This window comes from Phaseolus vulgaris, chromosome 8, assembly GCF_051622355.1.
Source record: "Phaseolus vulgaris cultivar YP4 chromosome 8, ASM5162235v1, whole genome shotgun sequence".
Taxonomy (NCBI): Eukaryota; Viridiplantae; Streptophyta; class Magnoliopsida; order Fabales; family Fabaceae; genus Phaseolus; species Phaseolus vulgaris.
In genome coordinates, this window is record NC_143505.1 from 58,616,889 (window position 1) to 58,641,311 (window position 24,423).

The 24,423-nt window shown below is 29.8% G+C and overlaps 4 protein-coding genes across 4 annotated transcripts; 1 reads left to right on the top strand and 3 right to left on the bottom strand.

Annotated features, from left to right (window-relative positions):
- Positions 1-476: 476 nt before the first annotated feature.
- On the bottom strand, positions 477-2,692 carry LOC137826586 (transcription initiation factor TFIID subunit 8). The gene is made up of 2 exons (XM_068632599.2): positions 2,573-2,692; positions 477-1,755 (listed from the first exon to the last, which is right to left on the bottom strand). The coding sequence occupies exon 2, from the start codon at positions 1,636-1,638 to the stop codon at positions 766-768; it is 873 nt and encodes a 290-aa protein (XP_068488700.2). The 5' UTR covers positions 1,639-1,755; positions 2,573-2,692; the 3' UTR covers positions 477-765.
- A 7,040-nt stretch (positions 2,693-9,732) lies between these two features.
- Positions 9,733-10,974, bottom strand: LOC137826770 (uncharacterized). Its single transcript, XM_068632907.2, has 2 exons — positions 10,517-10,974; positions 9,733-10,281 (listed from the first exon to the last, which is right to left on the bottom strand). The coding sequence occupies exons 1-2, from the start codon at positions 10,756-10,758 to the stop codon at positions 9,981-9,983; spliced, it is 543 nt and encodes a 180-aa protein (XP_068489008.1). The 5' UTR covers positions 10,759-10,974; the 3' UTR covers positions 9,733-9,980.
- A 4,003-nt stretch (positions 10,975-14,977) lies between these two features.
- LOC137826237 (CASP-like protein 2A1) lies at positions 14,978-19,038 on the top strand. Its single transcript, XM_068632131.2, has 3 exons — positions 14,978-15,340; positions 16,453-16,570; positions 18,557-19,038. Exons 1-3 carry the CDS (start codon positions 15,096-15,098, stop codon positions 18,818-18,820), a joined length of 627 nt encoding a protein of 208 aa, XP_068488232.1. The 5' UTR covers positions 14,978-15,095; the 3' UTR covers positions 18,821-19,038.
- Positions 19,039-19,951: 913 nt separating this feature from the next.
- LOC137825417 (helicase sen1) lies at positions 19,952-23,682 on the bottom strand. The gene is made up of 7 exons (XM_068631088.1): positions 23,593-23,682; positions 22,921-23,463; positions 21,365-22,666; positions 20,955-21,279; positions 20,558-20,816; positions 20,230-20,465; positions 19,952-20,034 (listed from the first exon to the last, which is right to left on the bottom strand). The coding sequence occupies exons 1-7, from the start codon at positions 23,680-23,682 to the stop codon at positions 19,952-19,954; spliced, it is 2,838 nt and encodes a 945-aa protein (XP_068487189.1).
- Positions 23,683-24,423: the final 741 nt, after the last annotated feature.

Here is a 24,423-nt window from a genome sequence, read left to right on the forward strand (position 1 = left end):
TTGAATATTGATTATTGGGAATGAGAGAAATAATGCACGAGAAAGATGAAGTTATCACTTGGAATAGTTTCATAAACAATTTTTTAAAATTATTTCCCTAACATATTAGATATACAAAATATTAACTGATGTATAACTTAAATATAAAAACTAATTTATAACTGAATATGCACTCAAGTATAAACACCTAAGTAAAGATATATACCCAAAAATAAATAAATTATGAGTTGAGCATAATGATTTGCATTGGACTCTTAGATCTTTGAATCTTAACGAAGTATTGAAACCTCACTAATTTGATTCATTCATATATTCACCGGGCCAAAAGAGGCCCAAAACAAAATACAAGGACTCAAAAGAAGTGACCCAACATTACAGGAAGATCTAAGAACTACAGCAATGAGGCCTACTAACGTAAAACTTAGTAGTAGCAAACTGCTACTAATAGAAAGTCGAAAAGAAAAAACATTTGATAACAGCTAACAAATCATAATTTCATACCTTCAAAATATACTGTCCAAAAGGGTTGAAAATAAATCTAGAATGCAGTAATTGGCCAGGATAGTTACTATATACAAAAAGAATTTCCGAACAAAGCACTTTCTTTAAAAGACAAGTTTCAAAAGCAAGCCATAACAAACTTGAAACCTTGGTCAAAACTAGGCTGCACCAAATTTTCGTTTGTTTTCATATCAGCCTCTTTTTTTTTCATAATCTGACCTTACACATCAGTTACAAACATAATTTCATTCCATAACAATCATGCTATCTTTTCTCATCTTGGTTGTTATCAATAATACAACCATTCATTTTGTTGTGATTCCAAGACACTCGTTTCCTTCCTTTACAAACCCCAGTCAACATATTCACACCCAATCCAACGTGCTTCTCCTCCTCCCCTCTAATTTTAAACTTCATTTTTTCTCTTCCCTCTGGCAATTCCATCCTTGTGTCTTTCCCTTCTTTTCCATTCATGTGGTTGCTCTGTGATATGACACTGTTTTCGTCCCCAGCAAATGAATGCTCCCAATATTTCTCCCCACATTTCCTCTCCTTAACTAAAACCTGATCACAGTTTTGCTCAGGAAAATGTGGGAGCCACCTCGGTATGTGAGTTTTGGCTTGGTTAGAGAAACACGTTAATGTACCAGAATCAATGGTTACTTCAGAAACATCTCTACATTTAATTGGTTTAGCAAAAGGAACTTTATCAGAGAGGTTGACAAAATTCATAATCTCTCTTAAAGCGGAAGACCTCAGCAGGTCACCTTTGTGGATCGCTGAACCACCCGGAAATCCTTCAACAGAACAGAGATCATGAATGCCATTGACGAGGTCAAAGAGGTTGGAGTCAGTACGATTGGAGGCACTAGCAAATGAGGCACCTGATCTCACAATTGTTTCCAGATATCTAGTGGAAACAGCAGTTAAGGTTTCAAGAGCATTGCTTTTGGTCGTTTTGAATCCAGCTGATCGACAGATTTGAGCAACTGCAATTTTGGCTATAGCAAATGAGAATTCTGATGGGTTTTCTGCTACTTGAGCATCCTTTACTTCCAGACCCTTCTTTTTTCTTTTTCCCCTTCGGGGTAGTTTCGATGTGGCTTTTGTGTTGCTGTCCTTTAGCATAGGGTTCATGGAAAAGTAATTAGAAAAGGAACTATAAGAAGGTATATATAGAACTCAGAACCCCTTGAAGAACACAGAAGTTACAATTTGTCCCTAATATCAAAGAGAAGCATACTATCTCCTTTCCTGCAATCAGACCAAAAAATATAATAAACAAAATTGAATCAAGAATAACACTTATAAATGTCGAAACATACTCTAAAGTTCAGCTTTTATCACAACAGTATCTATATGTGCTTGTTAATTGTAATTTGCTCATTCCAAAAAATGATTGAGATTCACAAGGTTCTAACAAGCCACTTCAATTTGAAAGCAAACAAAATATTCAGAGTATGGTCAATATCTTAATCCAGAAACACCACGAAAATCAATTCCACAAATTATAAAAGTAAGGCCCTTCAATTGTTACTTCCCCAGCCAAGGAATAACCCCATGGTCTGGGAACTGATAGAAAGTACATTGATCAAAGAGGAAAATAGAGGCATAGCAAGAAATTTTTCTGAGAATCTGGAACATGAAGCAGCAACACAAGAAATAAACGTGATCATTAAAAACTAACAAAGAGGGCATTCCAGTTCATTAACTGATAATCCCACCAAAGCCACAATTTTCCTTCACACTGCCCCATCATTCCCTTTTATCACTCTGCAGCCATCATTCAATTAGGATCATTCAAAAACAATTAACTCAACAATACACAGAGTTCAACAAAACACGAGGACACGCTGTAAGAGGCAAATATCAATTAGCAAGGGATGAATATGACAACAATGTAACATTCAAAATTAGTTTGAAATCGTGGAGATCATGGTATTCAAAATAAGCGGTAATACTGCAAGAAAGACCCAATCAATGTGCATGAACGGGGGAAGAGATGAATATATATATTAGAAACAACGAAAGCACTGGTAAGAAGAAAAAATGAAGAAAAAGAAAAACAAACCGTTGGTTCTAACGAAGTTAAAACTGTGCGGTGCCCTCATTTGGCATTCGCCATATTCCTCCGCGGCAACCGAGAAGGTTAAGCGCAAAAACAAGTATTTGTTTATGTGGGAACACTCACAGCACTATTAATTGGGTCCTATGTGGACTTCTCATGGGCTGTTTGGGCTTCTTCTCATAAGATTTTTTTTGAAATTTTTCATTGAAAGTATTGAAAATTGAAAAAAAATATTTATTCACATAAAATATAATGAGTATGGTTAAAAATAAATAAAATATAATGAATAAGTACGATGAAGTAGTAACTAGTAATTTTTATTTATTTATATCATTTAATAATTCTTTGCTATGTATTAGATATTTTGATATTATCATGGTATTTCTTTTATTTTTTATTTTTAGAAGTTCTACTCAATCAATTCGATTAGACTTCTTTAACAATTTGATAATATTTTTTTTTTACAAAATATTAAGTTTTTAGTTTTTATTTTATAAATTTAATAAATAATTTATAAACTAATATCTAATTAGCTATCTAGGTTTTAACTATCAATTATTTAGATTTTAAAGTTGATATTTAAAACATTGATAACTAATAAGATACCAATTTAAAAATTAATAATTTTTTAATTTTTATAATAATATTTAAATTAATATAATATATATTTCATTTTTTTAAAATTAAATTTTATTCAATGATTTTGTTATAGTGTGTATATGTCTTTTTGTGATTTTGTTTATCCTTTTATTAAGGGTGGCAATGCGGGCTGCTCGCCCAACGAGCTCATTTCACGCACTTGTTCTGCATAAGAGATAACTCGCGGGCATGTGGGTTAACGCATAAAAAAAAATTTAAAAAAAATTAAAATTGAATTAATTATAGAAAAAACTTATTCCTAGTATTGAAAAAATAAAATTTGACTCTCCAGTTTCAATTATTCAACTAAGATAAAAATATAAATGAAGTATGAGGGGTTAGAAGACTTGATTAAAAATAATTAAAGTTTTGATTTGTACCTATTTTTCCTACATAGGTATATGAATATCTTATTACAGTTTTTCCTTTTTTGATTGGTGTTTGGATCCTAGTTTGTATGTATCTGATTAAACATAAGTAATTTATTTAGGTTGGTCAGATTGTATTTGTTTTACTAAGTTAGTGACAAACTTCTGGATACGATTTTGTACATGGTTGGATCATCCTTAAAGTGATTCTTATTTTTTTATTTTTATTACTAATAAAAAAATAACTCCTTTAAATGATTAATTCGATTTTTTATTAAAAACTATTTAATAAAAAATCAAATTAAACTTAACCATTCATATAAGAATGACTTCTTTTAACATTCAAATTAACCATTTCACAATGAGCAGCCAAGCATGTTGTGTATTTTCAAATGTCATTATTGTTGCAACATGAAAAACTGTTCTACCTGAACTCAAAGCCCAAAATATGGCATACCATGTTTCCCTCATGTATGAGCCTGCGCCTCTCTAGTCATCATTTTAAAACAAACTAATACAGAGCTTTGTGCAACATTTACAAATATTTGGAATTAATGTTATGTGTAAATATATAGATATAAAGAAAGATTTAAAGAAACATCTAAACAAGTAGTATTAGGTCTAATATGTGGTTCAACTATAAACTCATAAGCGTAAAGCGCAACCAAGTGATTCCAAGCTTTTTTGGCAATTTTTAAGTGTTTAATTTGATTGTTTGGTCCGCATGAGAGTTGAATGATATGCAAAGCCTTTGCGTCTCTCTATCCATCAATGCGCGTCAGAGTAGAAACAATTTCGATAACATCCTAGAGATTTTGACCCCTGAGATACGTTTTGATGAGATTTTTCCATTGTTGGTAGTTGTATCTTGTCAACACTTCACCAACTAATTATGTAGTGATCAACTAATCATGAGATTCTATCATTATCAAATTAGTTGCATATAATTGCGTACAATAACGTACAATAATTATGTATAATTATTACGTATAATTTGATAATCATCATTATTTTCTTAATATTTTCCCTGAAGTTGGTAAGTGAAGATGAACCTCAACTTCCTTGAAACTAATGTTGGATGTAGCAAAGCATGAAAATATTCAGTTCATAAATGCGGCGAGGAAGGCTAACCATGATCTCTTAAGGGCAATGGAGAACTATATGCATACTCTCTTTAGAAATAAAAATATAATTAATTATAGCACAAACAAACATGTTTGACAATAACCTGTTGCACCTGGTAGCACATTTAGGACCTTTCTCTGATCTGAATCATAGATTTGGTGCTACTCTGCCAATGCAAAAGTTGATGTTACTCTGCAAATGCAAAGAGAAATTCAATGGTTTAAGATGCATTCATCTTCATTAGTTTTCTCTAACTAGTGCTTGATGTATGAAATACAATAATACAATAATAATATAAGAAAATTGTATATAAAAAGATGGTAAAACAATAAACACTTCTTATTAAATTAATTGCGTACAATAATGTACATTAATTGCTTATAATTTGATAATCATTATTTCCTTAATAAATAGTCCATAATAAATAATCCATATTGATGAAAGATGGAGAGAAATGGATAAAAGAAACAGTTGAGACCTTTGCAATTGTGGATGTTCTGACCATAAATATGTGATGTTCGTTGCAGTCTTCATTGTCCCAGGGTTACCATCAAGTGATTGGAATGCCCATTTTTATAAATAAAAAAGAATTTCTTATGCTTATTGTATTTGATATGATATCTCTCTTAGCTTCTGTCACTGAAGTATTGATATACGTCGACATTCAGACAAACATCGCGTTGGTTGGTTTCGAGTGTGTAACGCAATCAAGTGGCGACCTTCCTCTGTGGTGAAATATTGATGCAATTCTTTGAAAATGGTGGGCAACAGGGTGGAGATGGCTAGCAACAGGGCTATGGACGACGACTCTTGGCGAGAGAGCGAATCAGCCACCACGTTCGTTTTTTCAAGTTTGTAAATTATTTGGAAATCATACCTTGAAGTTTTGCTGTCCATTTCTGTTGGTCTGGTGTTTGAATGGTTTGGGACAAGAGTGTGTTGAGGCTTTTTTGGTTTGTATAAATTTTAAACTGGTTGTCTAACAAGTACTGACGTCACTTTTTGTGACCTCTGTGATTGCATACATCTCCCTCACATATACTGATTCTGCTTGGAGGCGGGGCACATTTTTTTGCTGAAAAACACGATGGGATGATTTGCTTGGCTAAGAACTGCTACAATGGCAACCACGGATGCGTCAGTGTCAATGACAAATGGTTGGGAGAAATCAGGAAGACGTAGATTAGGCACCTTGGCTATTTGTTCTTTCATTGTTGTAAAAGCCTCTTGTGTTGTATTTGGCCATGTAAACCTTGGATAATGTAATAAATCGGTGAGAGGAGCGGCGAGAGTGACGTAATTGCGAATGAACTTTCTATAGAATCCGGTGTGGCTCGAGCCATTTTTTTATTGCTATTATTTTTTCTGGGTCTGGAGCTACGCCCGCTGGGTAAATGATGTGGCCTAAGTAGCTTACTGTTGTTGTGGCAAAACTGCATTTAGAAAGCTTAGCAAAAAAAGATTTGGTTTCTAACAATTTAAGAATAAGCTCTAAATGGGTGATATGGTCCTGAAATGTGGGACTGTAAATCAGAATGTCATAAAAAAAACTAAAACAAATCGTCTAAGAAAGGGTCTGAGGAGGTCGTTCATTGCTGCCTGAAATGTTGAAGGCGCATTAGTCAAGCCAAAAGGCATGATTAGGAATTCACAGTGTCCATTTGTAGTTATGAAGGCTGTTTTGGGAGTGTCTGTTGGGTTGAGTCTAATTTGGTGATACCCTGAATACAAGTCAATCTTAGTAAAAATTGTAGTTGATCCCAATTCATCTAAAAGTTCATCAATGGTGGGTATGGGAAAACGGTCAAGTATGGTGACTGCATTGAGTGCTATGTAGTCTACACATAAACGCCAAGTGCTGTCTTTTTTTTATGAGGAGGACCAGGGAGAAAAATTGGCTAGTACTAGGTTTAATGAACCCTTCTATTAAGAAAATAATAATTATCAAATTATATGCAATTATTGTATGCAATATTGTACGATATTGTATCCAATTATATGCAATTAATTTAATAATGATAGAATCTCATCCTACCTAATTAAATTGTAATTTGAAGATAGAAACTCTCTCTATATATCGGTGCCCTAACCGCCTCTCCATTTTTATCCCCTAAATAAAAAATCATGTCTGGCAAAGAAGACATCAGTAACAAGTCCAATAGAAACCTCGTACAAGGTTTCAGTGCCGAGCAAATTCAACAATTGGCAAAGGCTATTTACTCGCTCAACAATAACGGTAAAAGTGACACGTTTGTTAGCTCTGCAGGTCTGCTTGCCCATAACTCCTCTTCTAATTCTGCTTTTACGAAACCATGAATTTTGGATAGCGGAGCAATCGATCACATTGGATCTGATTCACAATTTTTCACACACACTTCATCATCATTTATTTCAAATGTTAATCTGCCCAAGACTCAACCTCGCCCATTTCATCTACAGTCACAATTAAATTCAATGACAAAATCACTCTCAAAATCACTCTCAAAGATGTTCTTTGTGTCATTTTAAATTCAATGTCTATTAGTAAGATAACCAATTCACTAAATTGTTGTGTTGTTTTTACTCCACATGGTAGCGTTTTACAGGACTTGGCTACGGGGATTATGTAGGAAAAAATAAAAGATGTACATATGTAAAATGTTTATTTGATGAGTGTCTCAAAATATTTTAGAGTTCATTGGATTAGATTGGAAGGACGTTGTTGTCGTGCTGCTACCGGTGCTCCTCCACAACACTAGTTCTGTTCCATCGTGTCACCGCTCACCCATGCCATTTTTCCCGTCATGTTAGTGTTTGAATATTCTTTATTTTAATATTCTTATGAATGCAACATATGCGTTGATTATGAGTCTGAGGGTGTCCGATCCTCGACAATTTGAATTTTATTTTATAATGAATTAGGTAATATTTGTATACATTGATTGTGTTGCATGTATCTATGTGTTGATTAGTTGGTAGTTTGTGGAAAATTCATTTAGTGAATATTTGATGGAGGAGTCGTGTCATTGAAGAGAAAAGTGATAGATTTGGAGTTGACAAAAATTAGCATGAAAAAACTTCAAACGACCATAACTTTTGATAGAGAAGTCAAATGGAAACGTGTAAAAAATAAAAGTTGCTTGAAACGAGGTAACAAATCACTTGGCCAATTCCGAAGGGGATTGGGGTCCATCAAAATTTCAAAAGTCCATCGTGTACTATTATTTAGGTATTTTTAAGGTATTTTGAGGTTTTAGTTCTCATACTTACGCTTGTCAGAAAATTCTAAAATTTTGCATGATGTTTCCTAGTATAAAATAGAAATTTATCAAACCATTATGATTATATTACATTCACAAATTTATTACTCATACATTACATTACATAATGTTATGTGTGTGTTGTAACATGAAATCTTATTATTTCAGTGCTTATTCTTGATATAACATGTTGAGTGGGAGGAGAAGTGCAAGTATAAATGCAAAGAAACTTATTTAGATGCACTTTAAGGTAATCATGTATAACACTTTAGAATGACATAAAAAAAATTCATATATTTATAGAGCTTATTGTAGACTTTCATATTTAAATTATGATATTACATGTATTATTGTTATGAAAATTTGATATTTTATTTAAGATTAAAAAAAAAATATAATAATATATTTTTATGAAAAATACACTTATAATGACGGTTTTCCACTAGAATCGTCGTTAAAAACATTTATAACGATGATTCTCCACTAGAACTATCGTTAAAAATGCATTTTTAAAAAAAATCATTGTTATTTGACAGCGTTTTAACATGTGTTATTAATGTGATTTTATAACGACAGTAACCATTGTTATAAATAACTGATTTATAACGACGACTCGAGAACTGTCTTTATATGACCTTTTTAACCATCATTAATGAACGTTTTTGTACTAGTGATAAATAATACAAATTTCTATTCAATAAACAACAATAATTTTTTTTAACATAATATTTCATCCTATTATATAATATTATTTATTTTTTTATATTATAACATATGTCTTGAATTACATATTTTTCCAATTTTATTATTTAACTACATGTAAATTTTAATATATTATGTTAATAAATGGAGTTCACTATATACAAATAGTTGCTATTTATTCCCAAAAAAATTCCGTTCAATTATATATCTTGCTATCTGCTTTACTTTACTGATTATTTTATATTCACAAATACTGTAAATACTTTTTTTTTTCTTCAATTTTAAATAGTTTTTTAAAATTATTATTTAATATATAAACTCAAATGAAAAAAAAGTATTGCAAAACTTAATTCAAGTAAAAATATTGTTTATAAAAATTCAAAATAATTGTACTAAAAATATAAGTTTAAATAAAATTAACTTCTTTATAAAATTAAATATAAAAAATACTAATATTTTTCTGATCAGTAACTCTAATTTACTTACTTTATTTTAAAAAAATATTTAAATAAAGTTACTTACAAACAAACACTAACACGAACATTGATACTACACGAACACGGACATAAAAGATATGTATAATTTATAAAATTTAGGACACATGAACAAATCTATATATTAATTATATAAATTGACAATAAAGATTTACGTGCAGAAGTATGTTTCAAATTCTTTTTGAAGTAAAAAGATTATTTCCATGACTATTCAAAAGAATTTGTTCTTTATTTTTATAATCATAATAAAAAATTATACAACAAATTTAAATTTTAAAAAATTAATATATTTTTTTCTTTTAAAATTTTGTTTTAAAAATACTAAAATTGTCAGAAATCTTACAAATATTTTTTGAATTGTACATTTCACCGATACGTATCCTACAAGTATAGTACGAGTATGTTACTGTTCAATACGTATGTCTCACGAGTGTGTCTTAGCCTCATATCTTATTAACAAATTATAAATTGGCGAAGTAGATACTGTAATATTGGTATCAATCCCATATAAACAAATAATTAAAGAAGTTATACCAGTCAATTTAATATTTATTGAAAATTTTACTTGCAGTATAAATTGGAACGCCATGCTAATAACAGATTAAACAATTTTCCGATCATCGGCAAATTATAAATCACTAATCTCTTTTATAACCATTTTATTAACAGATGTCCTAAACTTAATCTTCTTATCCGTTTTCTTTGAGAGAAAAAAACTAACTAAATCAACATACCACTAATTACATTTTTAAAGATTATGACTGAAAATTTCTAAAACCAATACTAATCCACCAAAAGAACCAAAACCATTAGATCACAAACAACAACTTGTTTCTTCCATTTTTCAAACAAACAAAGCAGTTTGATTAGGAATGGAGGTGGTAGTGGTAGATCTATGAGGTAGAATTGGAGGTTTTCTAACCATGAAGTTCTTCTCACTTCCCTGCTTAGAGATAATAGCACTGGAAGAAGTAGTGGTGCACTTTTCTCTCTCAGACTCACCCATTACTCCTCCATAGCTTCTGCAAGACTTGAACTTCTTATTGTATGGATTCTCTGGCTTCACTAGATCCTCCAATCTCCTCACTTTTTCCAATGAAGTGAAAGACTCTGCCTTTCCCTGGTAATACTTGGAAAGCCCCCTCCTACACATTATCAAACACAACCTTCAGAAAATTTTCTTTCACAATTGCCATGCATAACAATAACATTATTGATTCAGAAAATTGTATAAATGATTCTTACATTTAGACCCACTTACAACAACTCAGATCATGAATCATGGTTTCTGATTCATGGTGTAATCTGTTGTATTCTAGAACAAAAAGTGTTTGAAACTTTTACAAACTCAGAACAAAAGCAGTGGCAAAAGAAGCTTACTTGACAGGAAGTTGTTGAAACAAGGAAGACATATCATTCAACGGTTCAGTTGCAAATTGTTCAGCCGAAGAAGAAGAAGAAACAGAGGATGTAACCTCTTCAAAGGAATCAGAATCCAACGATGAAGAAATTCCTGACTCAGACTCGGACTCAGAAAAAGAAAAAGAACGAGCAAGAACACACTCATTAACTGGTCCCTTGTTATGATCAGCTTCGACAACCTTATACTTTGGGTGTTCCATCTCTGTCCTACAAATCTTGTTTCTGAAATACCCTTTTGGGGTTTTAATGTCTGAACTTTGTTGTTGTTCTTCCCCACCAATACACCACACGCAACGATTTGTATCTGTGGCTAGCAGTGAATGCGTGAAAACATATAGGCACACTTTTCTCTGTTCTAAAGGTTTACTCGAAATAGAATCGCAACACAACAACCTTTTTGTGTGTTGTGAAGAGAAGACTTGGACGGTTTATAAGTAAAGCTTTAAGATGCGTTGGATAAGATTAGTACGTGCTATTTTTTTTATTGCATTATCAATTTTATCATAATCTTTTTCACGGGCAGAGTAAGATTCGACTTTATCCGAATATGATATTTCTTGTTCCCCGAATGCAACTCCCTTATCGCACCCTTCCCTCTACCCACTGTCACAAAACATTTTTTAACAGTTTTTACATATAATATAACATTCCAGACTAAAAATATATTTTCTCATTTTAGAACAATGAAAATAAATAATTCTAGGAAAATAAGATCATACAAAGTAAAATGTCTTGTTGGGTTGGGTGTATTCAAAACACACAAAAATCCTATAAGAAAAACATTATAAAAATAATATAGAAAGTATGTACAAGAACATAACTTTAAGTCTAAATAATTTTATAAAATGATTCATATATCTTTATTTTTAATAGATGTTTCTAACAACTCGTATATGTTAATTCGATAAGATTAACAAACTTTTACTAAAATAGACTATAAATGATTCTGATATGATATTAGAAAATAACTATAATTTAACTTTATAAAATTAATTTATAAATATAATTATTATAAAATATTTTGTAGTATTTCTAAAAATATCTTATACTAAGAAATAAAATAAACAATGATGATTAGTAAGGGTTTGAAGATGAAAGTTGAGATGAGTACATGGAATGTGAAATTGGGATAAGGGAGAAGTCCTTGTAAGTTGTATTGTGTCCCATTCCATCCCATGTTGATGGAAAGTGGATATCTTCAAAGCTGGAAAATGTCTTCCTCTGCTAAGCCCAATGTGGCTCACTTTAAGGAACTATTCCGGATGTTGCGCTCATCCACTCACCTATTTTATTCATTAATTCCAACCTTTTTCATAATTATTTTTTCATACACATTTTTTCTGTTTGGAACAGTTTTTTTTTTTCACTAAAAAATAATAATTTTTAAAATAAGATGATTTTTTTAGGCATTACCCAACGTTTAGCAAAAAAAAAATCTGAAAAGGAAGTATTTTTCATGATTTTTAAAATCTCCAATTCGTACATTTATTAATGCATAAAGTTGATTTTTTTTATTACATCCAAACTTATATTAACTACGTATTGATTTATGCTCATAATTTTAGCTCCATACAAAAATACACACTAGTTTTAAAAAGTACATGAAATTCATAAAAATAAGATGATGCTATCGAGAGTCAACATTATTGGTCATTTTCACCACCTCTTCATACATATGCATGCACCTGGTAAAAACAACAAAGATTGAGTATCTATATATACATCAAATCTGTTTATGTTGAGACTTTAATTATTTATTTGTTCTCACTGGTTATTTTTATATTAGTTCAATTATTATTTTTATTTAGTTATATCCTTTTTACTATATTAGTTATTCACATGTTCTAATTTTTTTTTTGCATAGTTTTAAATTACTGCTGTTATTGCATTGCTTATCACTTTTCACACCCTCTTAGGCTGCGATCAGTATAATTTATGCTCTTTAATTTATTCCTAATACATCTTAATGTTATCTTGATTATTTAATCTACTTGACCTTTATCTCAAAATTTAATTTATTTTAATTTTTATTGATTTTATTATTATTATATATTTTTAAATTTGTTCCGGTATAAGAATATTGAGATCCTAGATCAAAATATCCATTTGTCTCTCTCTTTTAAAATATTTTTTTTAATATAATATTAACTCATTTCTCACTCTTTATAATAATTAGTATAAAATCTTGTTTTAATCTCTATTTATTATATTTATTATTAATTATACCTTTTGAATATCATTATTCGTATTAAAATATTTAAATGTCTTATTAATATTATTAAAAAAAGTATTAAATAAATTTAATTATCGTATCTTATCTTTATAAATTCATCAATTAGTTATTAAAAATATTATTAAAATAAAAGATCAGACTTGAACCATGATCCCACAAAATCAAGTAGTGTTATTATTTACTATTAGTATTACCAATTTCTTATAGTAATATTTATTTAATTAATTGATTAATTGTTTTTGTTACCCTACGATGCTGTTTTTAGAAGGGGAGGTGGTTACTCAACGAACACATACAAGTGTTGTTTTGGACCCATTAGTCTTGGTTGATTAAGGTTTAAGGTATCTGTTCATCTTATTGCTAATACACTTTTTTCTTTGGCTTTTAAATATATTATTTGGAAAAGTAATTTTTAGGGCATGTGAAAAATTTATTATCATTTTGGAAAGTATTTTCTGAAGATTATCATTTGAAATTTATTTAAACAGTGAGAATAAGGTGGTGTTTGATAGTATGTTGTATACTTTGTTATTTTCTCAATTCTAAAATGGTAATAGTCTAATTTTTGCAAGTTAAATTTGACTGATTGATTTTCAATAAAATATTTTTATTTTTTTTGCAAGAATGAGATTGTTTAATAAGTGTATTAATTGTTATTTTGAATTCATGTAAGAAAATCTGAGCTTTATTTGAAATGAATATATGCAGGTAAGTCTTAGGTTAGGACTAGATTCCACTGAAAATTGTACACATGGTAGGTCTGCTTGCATTCATGTGTATTGTTGATCTGTTCATTCAATTAACTATTTATAGAATCTATTTTTTTTGTGTATGCAACACCACTTGTCCTATTGTTGATTGATCTGTTTCATTGAAATAAATTGATTTCGTTTTCATACTTAATCTTCTTCCTTCAATAAGTAATAAAATTCTATCACTTTGACTTCTTTTTTCAAACTCTTCAATTCCACCATGTTTTTGTATATGATCTTGGTACTTGAAGGGGGTAAAAAGGACTATGTTTGTATCTATTCTGCATCTGGCACCATTCCCATTTTAAGCCACTTAGAAGGATTCAGGTATGCTAGCTCGTAAGTAATTGTGAATAGATGCTGTTAAAGTTGGTGGGAAAATTGTTCCCACTTTAACTGGAATAGGTTCCTCGCTGTCATCACATGCAAATTTATGGCTTATAATAGCCTCAATTTCACCATCCATCAAAGTAAATTTAAGCCAACAAATGAAAAAGTAGCCGTCTCTCACCTTCCTACACTCTACAATCTTAAATTCGATGCTTGTCCCTTTCCAAAATTTATTACTCTCAACCATCATCATTTTTAAATATAATTTTTCTTTTTCTGGTCCCACAAAAATTGCTAAATAAAAGACTTTGAATAAAAGAAAAAAAAAAGACCAACAACTAATAATAGATTATTTTTTATTAAAAATTGAATTTTATGTTTAATTGAAACTTATAAAAATAATCTAGTTTATAAGTTAAAGGTTTACATTCATCTATATAGTATACAATATTATTATTTTTGTCAATACGTAAGATCTCTAACATATTTCCAAACATGCATGCAACTATATATTAATGAGTGATTTGAAGTCCGATAGCGAATGACTTGATAAACTTAATGAATTCTTGTTAAGAAAGACTCAAAATAACCCTGCACCATATTAAAAATGAACTTTAAGTCTAACTAAATTTTATAAAATTAGTTTATAAAGAGGTTTGTATTAATTTATATATTATGAAATATCGATATTTCTTATTAACTTGAGATAGCTAGTTTTAGATGTATCTTGATTATGCTTAAATAATCAACTGAACCTTACAAGAATAATCTAATGTATAAGTTAAGGTTTATATCTACCTATATACTATAAATTTTTTAATCAATGTAAGATCTCTAACACATTCTCAAACATACATGCAACTATATATTTATGGATGATTCAAAGTCCGATAGCAAATAACCTCTTATAAACTTAACAAATTCTTACTAGAAAAAACTCTAAATAACTTTAATATCATATTAAAAATGGACTTTAAGTCTGCTCAACTTTATAAAATTGATTTATAAAAAGATTTCGTAGGTATCTTGATTATAAGGTATCTTGATTATGACAGCATAAGGCAAGAGGGTAGAAAGAAAATGACCTTGCATGCACTAGTAGTTGGGTACTCATAAGTGAATGCTTGGCTTCCCTTTAATGACATGATGCACATTGAATTGGCCTTAGTTAGCCGTATGGATGGGCTATATCATACCAAAATGACATGATGTACATTTCAGAATGACACTAACCATGGAAGAGGGAAGTGGAGAGCTTGAAAGTTCGAGATCTGGCAAACAACTGATACAAGCTGAAGGAACACACGAGGAGTTTGAAGGCAACAACAACACCGTCCTCCGCCTTGTGGAGACGTTGCTGCGTCTGTTCCCCATTCTTCTCTCTGTAACGGCTCTTATCATCATGCTCAAGAACTCCGAGGAGAATGAATATGGCTCTGTTAGCTACACCGACCTTAGCGCTTTCAGGTACGTGTCTCAATCAACTCACACATACTCTCCGTCGTTTCCGTTTTACACAAATTTGTTCGGATTAGATTTGTCAAATAGCAGTCGCTGAGGTTCTTCTGATTTTGGGAACGAACAGAGGCAAATTACGGGTTTAGGGTTGTTGGATCAAGAGGAATCAATCGTTGCAATGTTTCTTTTCTTCAAAACTCTGTTTCTATTCTTAGATCGATTTGTTCTGCATCTAATCACCATTCTTAGATCGTTAGCATTGCTTTTGGATTAATTTGTAGGATTAATGTATTTCTATTATTTCTAGAGTTTAATTCTATTTTTAGTTCTATGCATACAGTTTATAATTTTATATTATTATAATTCTTCAATCTTAAGCTTTGGTTTGTTCATAATATATTTTTTTTCTATTAATAACTTATAATCATTACGTTTATATTTTATATATACAAATATGGACTTTTAACTCCTGAAAAAAAAATCGTTTATTTTATTTTATTTTTTATAGCTGTCTCGGATATGATTCTTATTTTTATGATTATTTCTTTTATAATCATAAATTTTACAAATTAATTATAATTGTAATTATTAAGTGCTACATAGATATAGTAACAAATTAATTATAATTGTAAGTATATATTTTACAATTATTTATCAGTTTTTATATAAAAAGTTCTTTTTAAAAAAAAGTATAACTTGTATATATCTTTAAGAATTGAATGAGAATATATTTTTTAATATATAATAATTAAATTATTCAATTTTTAAATAATAATTCCATTTTAAAACTTTATTTCATATATTTTTATTTATCAAACTTTTAGTCGATATATTATTTTTAAATAAAAAAAAATCAAATGTTACTTTACTAAAAATATAAAAAAATATGAATGTATATTTTAAAAGTAAAATTCTGAAAACGTTACTTAGGATAACTTTACTGGAATATGAATGCAATTTATTTTAAAATCTTTTTAACAATCATTTTAAAATTAAGTTTTAATATTTTTAATTGGTTGACATGGTAATGTTTTATATTTAGCAACATTGAAATTAAATAGTGATTGTTTTTCTAATGAATTAAAAATGAATAATTTGATCCTGGATTACTTATGTTGCAGATATTTGGTGCATATGAATGGTATCTGTGCGGGATATTCATTGTTTTCAGTGATTTTTGCTGCTTTGCCTAGTCTCTCCTCCATGCCCATAAATTGGACTCTCTTTTTACTTGACCAGGTCAACTCACTTTAATCCCTTAATATTATTTGTTTGCGAATAAAACAAAAAGTGATGGATATATAGTTAAACCACACTATTATATTGTATAAACTAATATTAAATAAAAAAGTAAAGTATTTAATATCATAATATAAAATATTTATATATATAAGTAAATATTATAAAAGAATTTGCGATTATTCATTTCCAAAAAACAAGCACTCTCATTAACATTAGTTGATATCAGGTGCTCTTTATCTGTATGCTATTTGTGCATTAAAAAATTAAAGGAAATCTTATGGGTTTTTTTTAAACTATATGTATAGGAACATAGTGAAAATGTATTATTAATAATAAGATTTTTATTTAAATAATAATAGTGATATAAGTTCATACAGATATAATATATACAATTTTATATCATCATCTAATTACAAAGCTTGTTAAATTATGTTGAAGATTGTTATGTTTTTTATTTTATTTTTGTTAGGAAGATAGTTAAGAATTTGTATAAGAGTAAAAACAGCCCTAAAACATCTCCTTTAATTTATTAATTTTTTATAAAAAAATTAATTACAAACTATTGTTTACGCAATCTTTAAAATGATTATTATAATAAAAACTAAATTTTTTTATTATGGTTTTTAACTGATAAAAATATAAAATACTTTTACATTTTTAGGGTATAATTTTGTCTTTAATAATACACGTTATATGTTTTAATAAATTTTTATTTTAGTTTTTTAAATTATTCATACCTAATTCACACTTTTTTAAAAGTCGATCAATTTAATTATTAATAATAAAAATTTCAATAGCTATAACATTTTCTAAAATAGTTCACATAAATTTTAAATTTTAAATTAAACACATAATTTTTTCAATCTTTACAAGAGAGAAAGAAGCAATTCATAATAATTTATTATTCATGAATCAAAATAATTTAGGTTATACGATAAAAAATAATTCTTATAATGCATAATTTAAATCTTAAAAAAGAAAACAAATCAATGTTTTATAATACGAGAGAATGAATTGATTTATTGAGGCATCTAATTAATCAATTAACTTAAATCATATATCTCCACTAAAATATGCGCTCCTTTGAAAAATATGAAAACTGAGTATTTAATTTAAAACAAACAACAAATTAGTTAATAAAACTGAACATATTCACGCTTACAGCGAAATATCAGAGATCTTTACAATAATTGAGAGTTTTTTTTCTTCTCAAAATACTAAAATCATTGTAGCATAAAATATCAATTAAAATATTCTTATTAATTGCTTGATCAATGATAGTGAAGAAAAAGAAGAATTAATGAAAAAAAATAATATGATAGGTGATAAGACAATATTAGGTGTACCAATTAAGTGAAAATATAGTTAACAACAAAATATTTGACCAAATTTTAACTTTAAAAATAACAAAAAGTTTTGTTTAATAAATTATATTAAAGAATAATATTTTTTAAATAGATGGGGTATGTTTTTGTTTGGTTATTCTTAATGAGGATGCGTGAGTAGGAGACGTGAGACAATTTATATATACTTGAAGTAAGTTTGAACAAATTCATCGACAAATATTTTAAAAGAATTAAAAAAGATTTTTTTTTGTAAATTAAAATTAGATTATGTATTAATTAATTTTTTATTTTTTCATATATTTTTTTTACATAAATTAATTCTAGTTTATCAAACAAATATTTCATTTTTATATTTTGTTTCTTCAAAAGGTTTCAAACATGTTATATATCTTAATCTATCTTCAATTTAGAAGAGGAATCCAAGGAAAGAGGAACAGTATTTTTTCAAGTTGTTGTATAAGAGACTAAAATATTTTTTTATTATTTAATTGTATAAAAAGTAAGAAACTTAAAATTTCTATTTTTGAGTTAATTTTTTTTTTAAACTTAAAAATGCCTTCTATTTGTATTATAGATTGATGGTATTTTCAAACTCTTAAAATATAGAAAATAAAGAGAATTTGATTTGGTTTGGTAGGTTTTAACCTACCTAATCCTGGGTGCTGGAGCTGTATCAATGGAGGTATTATACCTGGCTGAGAAGGGAAACAGTGCAACAACATGGAGCTCAGCTTGTAGGGCTTTTGGTTCATTTTGTGACAAGGTTACTGCATCAATAGCTATCACTTTTGTTGTTGTTATTTGCTATGTCTTGCTTTCTCTCATTTCTTCCTACAAGTTATTCACCAACTATGATGCACCACATGTCACCAACACCTCTAAGCATGCTTTTCATGGCTAATCCAACACCTCTGTTAGTGTCAACTCAGTAAGACATCTTTATACTCTTTACTGTCATTTTCTTTCCGCGATTCTCCAAAGCAATGATATGTAATTCAAATAAAACTGTCCTTAGGGCACTGTTAGTGTTTGCTTCTCACAAAATAAAATTAACCGTAATGTCTATTATAGATGCTAAGAATCTGTTACTATCTAATATAAAATAACTTTTATGTTTAATGTAATATTAAATAATTTTTTAATTGCTCATATGAAATAGTATTTAAAAAAAAATTATATTAGTTATCGTTATGCAACTTATTTAAAGTGGTTTCAATACAATAAGTTACAAGAAACCAACAATACAAGTAGACAACTAATATGAAAGCCTAAATAACATTGTTGTAGCCACAACTAAACTAAAAAGAAAAAAAAAGAGAAAAATATTGTTTCATAAGAAAAGAAATGGAGAAGAAGAGGCTCACATAAAAGGGATATAAATTTTTTTATATCGAACTAGATAAATCTAATCTAATATAAAAAATTTCATTTTATTTTCAAAATTATAACCACAATTTTTCTACGTGGTGACTAGAGAAAATTGACACACAAGCTATGACATAAATAACATCTTTTCTACTCGTCTATACAATTTGAATTTGTCACTTAGTTTCTTTGATCATTTTGTCTCAATAAAAACAATAAAAGAGAGAATGAAAAAGTTAACAAGAAGCATTAAACCGGCAAGAAACAGGAAAATTAACAAATAATAAATATTTTAGTTATATATAATTAAATTAGATAAGATTATAGTGCATGACAAGATCTCCCAATTATATTTTATTCCATTTTATAAGAACATTTTATTCTCACTACTTTCTTTTTCTTTTCATATCAATATATAAATAATAAAAACGATTTCTTCCTCTCTCTCTATTTTTATCTTTACTTATTAAAATAACAGCCACTTAAATAAAAAAAAGTAAATATTAATTAGTCTTTAAATGTGAAACACTGTAAATTAAATCAAGGTCTATTAACTACAACATCTTGTAACAACTACACCAAAGACATTTATTTAGTTAAATGTAGTCACTAAAATTACAAACTTGTATAAACACGTCACTGGTGCAAAATTCAAAATCCAATGAACTCACTTATCAGTACTTTGTAAGCTATATACTTCTGTGTCTGTCTTTGATGAATCGGAACACTCACGATCTTGGTTTCTATGACCTGCAACAGACAAAGACAATGTAAATTGTACTAACATATAGTTCTGCAACTAAGAATTTTTTTTACATGCTTTCATCAAGTAATGTTTGCAAATATTCTTACTTCGTTTGAAATTACATTATTAAAAATTTATATATTTTTTCAAGGATACGAAAATCATCATTCATAAAATTATGAAAAAAATATTCCTTTTACCTGGAGAAATTTGTGGCATTTCAGAGTTTTCTGCTAAACTGAGTTTCTGAAACCGTGACACAGATTCATCAAGCAGTTCACGCTCAAGAATAGCATCCTCAATAACCACTCCCAATTCCTTGTCCTCCTCAGCATTATGGAAGCAGTCCCTTTCCTTAGCATCACGAATCAGCTTTTTCCATACAGACCTGCTATGGATTAATGTTGCAGCATTTCCCAATATCCAAAGGCAGTGTCTGAAGTAAAACAAAAAACAAATCCACTTAGCTATTGCTTATTTTTAATATGGAAAGAACACGAAAGAATGGCCAAATGGGAAGAAACATACTTAGCTCTAGTAAGAGCAACATTTGTTCTTTGCTTGTTGCAGAGAAAACCCACTTTTCCACTCCCATTAGACCTCACAGTAGACAATATTATAATATCTTCTTCACCACCTTGAAAACCATCAACAGAACGAACGCTTACAGAGAACAAAGAATCAGAAACCGAAATGTAGTCCTTAATTTTTTGCTGGATTTCATTAACTTGAGCCTTATATGGTGATATGATTCCTATGCTAATTTTCCTCCTGGTCTTCTCAGACTCTGGAAATAAAAAAGGAATTAATCATATGAAACTTTATTTTTCTTCTATTGCTATCAGTATAACTTTGAAAGTATTAACACGCAGTTCATGTTTAACACGACCTCAATGACACAACAGAAGGAGAAAGAGAAAGTAACCTTTTTTAAGGCTTCCAATAATCTGAGAGATAACTGCAACCTCAATTTTGTTTAACAAACTATAGTCATGATTAGACTGCTCTACACCCTTAGAAATGTTTATAAAAGAATAGGAAGAATACATTTTCCCATCAAGAAAACGTTTAGCATATCTCTTTGCTTTGACAACTGGAGCATCAGAAAGTTGCTGATTGTAGAACTCTTTATTAGGGAACATGCTAATGGATGGAAGCATTCTATATTGAACATTGAGCATATGCCTCTTGTACCCCAACAACACCAGCCTCTCAAACAAACTTCTTCCAAATTCAGCCTTGTCGGAAATCTAAATTTTTTATCAAGTTATGCATACAGGGAAAAAATATACAACAGCCACAATCAAACATAGTAACAACAACAACTCCTCTTACCTTGCTTTTGACCAATGCAGGAAGTTGTTTCTCATCACCTATGAGGATAACTCTACTAAGGCCTGGAAGTTGTAATGGAATAGCTGATTCACATTCTTTTAGTTGTGCTGCTTCATCAATTACTAAGAAACTGAATGGTGTCATCTCCTTTATGTACAATTTAAAAGAACTTGAAACTGTACAAAAAACAAGGCACGCATTCTTCAAGCAAAATTGTGATATGGCATATTTGTTATTAAGGCTTTCGGGAAGTGAAATTGACTGAGAAAGTATATTTAGGATGACAAGGCACTCATCTGTTTCAAAGCCTAACAATCCATGGCGACCAAGAACGCTCTGTCCATCTTCACAATCAGAGAGTGTGTGTTTGGAAACGTTTTGAATCGTGGAAACTTCAAGAGATTTTAGCAAACTCATAGCCCTCAACATGCTCTTGTACACATTTAATGGAATAAAAGATGTTGGCATGTGCGTATACAAGGTTCGCATTAATGTCTTCAGCTTCCCTCCAAGGAAACTCAACCTGTGTTCTATAAATTGCTCCATTGTCATACCAGCTCTTAACATTTCTTCATCCTTGTAGGCCTGGTATTTGTCTACAATATAAGCGTATCTTTTCTCCAGAAATTGCTCCAATGTCATTGGATCACAATTCTCACTTACAAGTTTTTTATATGAATCATATGCAGCGTCTAAATTCTTGATACTTCCCTTAGCAAATTCTTCTAATGACATCTCAACCACCACACCATTCTTGTATAAAACATAAGCCTCTTCGGGTTCCTTTAGAAACTTGATCGTTGATTCCAGGTAATATTTCCAACCAATCCCTGGGGTAAAACAGCGCAACAAATGATCAACACGCTTATCTAAAAACACTTCTTCAAGACCCTTGTAATTCTCAATTTTCATTCTAGAACTATTGCCAAATAGCACTATGTCACCAAGCCCATATGTCTCACAATAAGGTGTCTCAACAGAACCCTTAACCAAACCATAAAATCTAGCAGCCACTTCCAAAACTGCAGTGTTTGTTGGAGCACATGCCAATGTTTTAGTGTTAAGCTTCAAAAGGGAAAGTAACAAGGAAGCAACTGTCTTCGTTTTCCCAGTCCCTGGTGGACCCCATATAAGTTTAACACTGTCATCATCATGGTGACATGTATTCGTTGTGACAGAGTCTAAAACTGCATCCCACTGAGATTTATTTAGACCATTACAGATTATGGCTTCTGCAACAGGAGTGGCTAGACCATGGCTACAATTTTCTCGAGACAAGCAAATTTGACAATTTTCTCGGTCCTGTAAAATACAAAGAAAACATGAAGCATGTTTTTTTCATAGACAATTACAGTTTAGATAAAGGACAAATTCCAGAACAAAATGTGCATGAAGACTTCATAGAACCCTAAGGGAAGTTCTAGTTTTACAAGGGTTCTAATAAACATTAAATTGCAAAAATACTGAAGATGCATAAATCACTTCAAGTCAATGCTGGTAAAATGTGTAAACAGCAGTATGTTATTAAATAACAGAGAAGATTTAGTAATTCTTACCGTTGGATCAGGTTTTAGCACTTTCGTAAGAATGTTTGTATCTGCATCCTCCAATTTCCAGGTCAAGGCCTTCCAAATGCGAACATTTGTTATCATGTTAAAAAGATACACAGCATAAAGCTTTTGTTCTTTGCTGGTTCTGTCGCCAAATTCAATACCATTTGTGAGTATAGGGATTTGACCACTGAATATATCCTGTGACCGACGAACATAAGCAATATGGCAAAATTCTCTGGTCATTATCAAGTTATTTAAGCGTCTAGGTCTTATATTTGCGAATGCAATGACATCTCCAGTCTCAGGTTCATATTTTCCTAGACCTTTCACATCATCAGTGGTGCTCTTCAAAGTAATATCATAGAGAAAGTCCTGGGGATGATTGAAATCCTTGGACCTTTGAAGGGTGCTGATTTCAGCAAACGGGGCTTGAGACACGCCTATCAAACTTGAAGACATCTCACTGTGTATTTCCTCAATCAATGCAGGAATGAATGAATTCATGTATTCTTGTATTGAGTCGAAAGTCTGTGGAATCTTCCTCATCTGCAGAAAACAATTTATCAGTAAAACCCTTATATCATACTTAGGGCACAAGGTTATATCATATCAAGTATATGAACAAGTACATGCCATGCACGTAACAGAAGAGTAATGCAAAGTGAAAACAAAAACCTTATGCTTCAAAAAATCTTGGTTGAAAACATCCATGAGAGTCCAAGAGAATACAATATCTAACAAGTTTACATGCTTAAGATTTTCCATCCTTGCTCACCCTTCTGGATCAATTACCTCAACAACCACAAAACTCTTGGCCTTCTCTTTCTTTTATACGCACACAATAAACACAAGGGCATACACAGAGACTCACTTCGCTTTCTCAAGCCGCAATGTTTTTTTTTTCAAATTTAATAAAATTGGCAAATTTTTAAAGTGCTTTAGAAGAATCTGTTTTTAATTTTTGTTCTGTTTTGAATTAACTTTAAAGACTTCGGGTTTTCAATTTTTTTTACGTTAAAAGTTGTTTGTTTTTTTTAAAAAAATGTTTTTATTATTTGATTGATAAATTAAAATATAAAAATATTAGGATATTTTGATAAATATTTGACGCAATATATTACTGAAAGAAATAAATATCTTAATTAAAATTTCGTAATTAACAAGGTATAAATATATTAGTTTTTGTAACAAATAAGGAAAAAATAACTAGGAGCTTGTTTACATGCCATGCATATATTTTAGGAATCTCATTTAACTGTTTTATTTGACTGATAAAATTCCACTATCTTTTCAACACAGAATTTTGACTTATCTGTTACCTAAGTAACTTAAGAATCCGGAAATTATTTAAGGAAATTTATGGGTATGACCAATTTTGTTAAACATTTGTAGAAATAAGAAGTCAAACATTTGTAGAAAGAAGAAGTCATTCTGGAAGGACAAATATGGGTTTTAAAACCCAAATTCTAAACTGAATATGTGTTTTTAAATTATAACTTTTTTTTA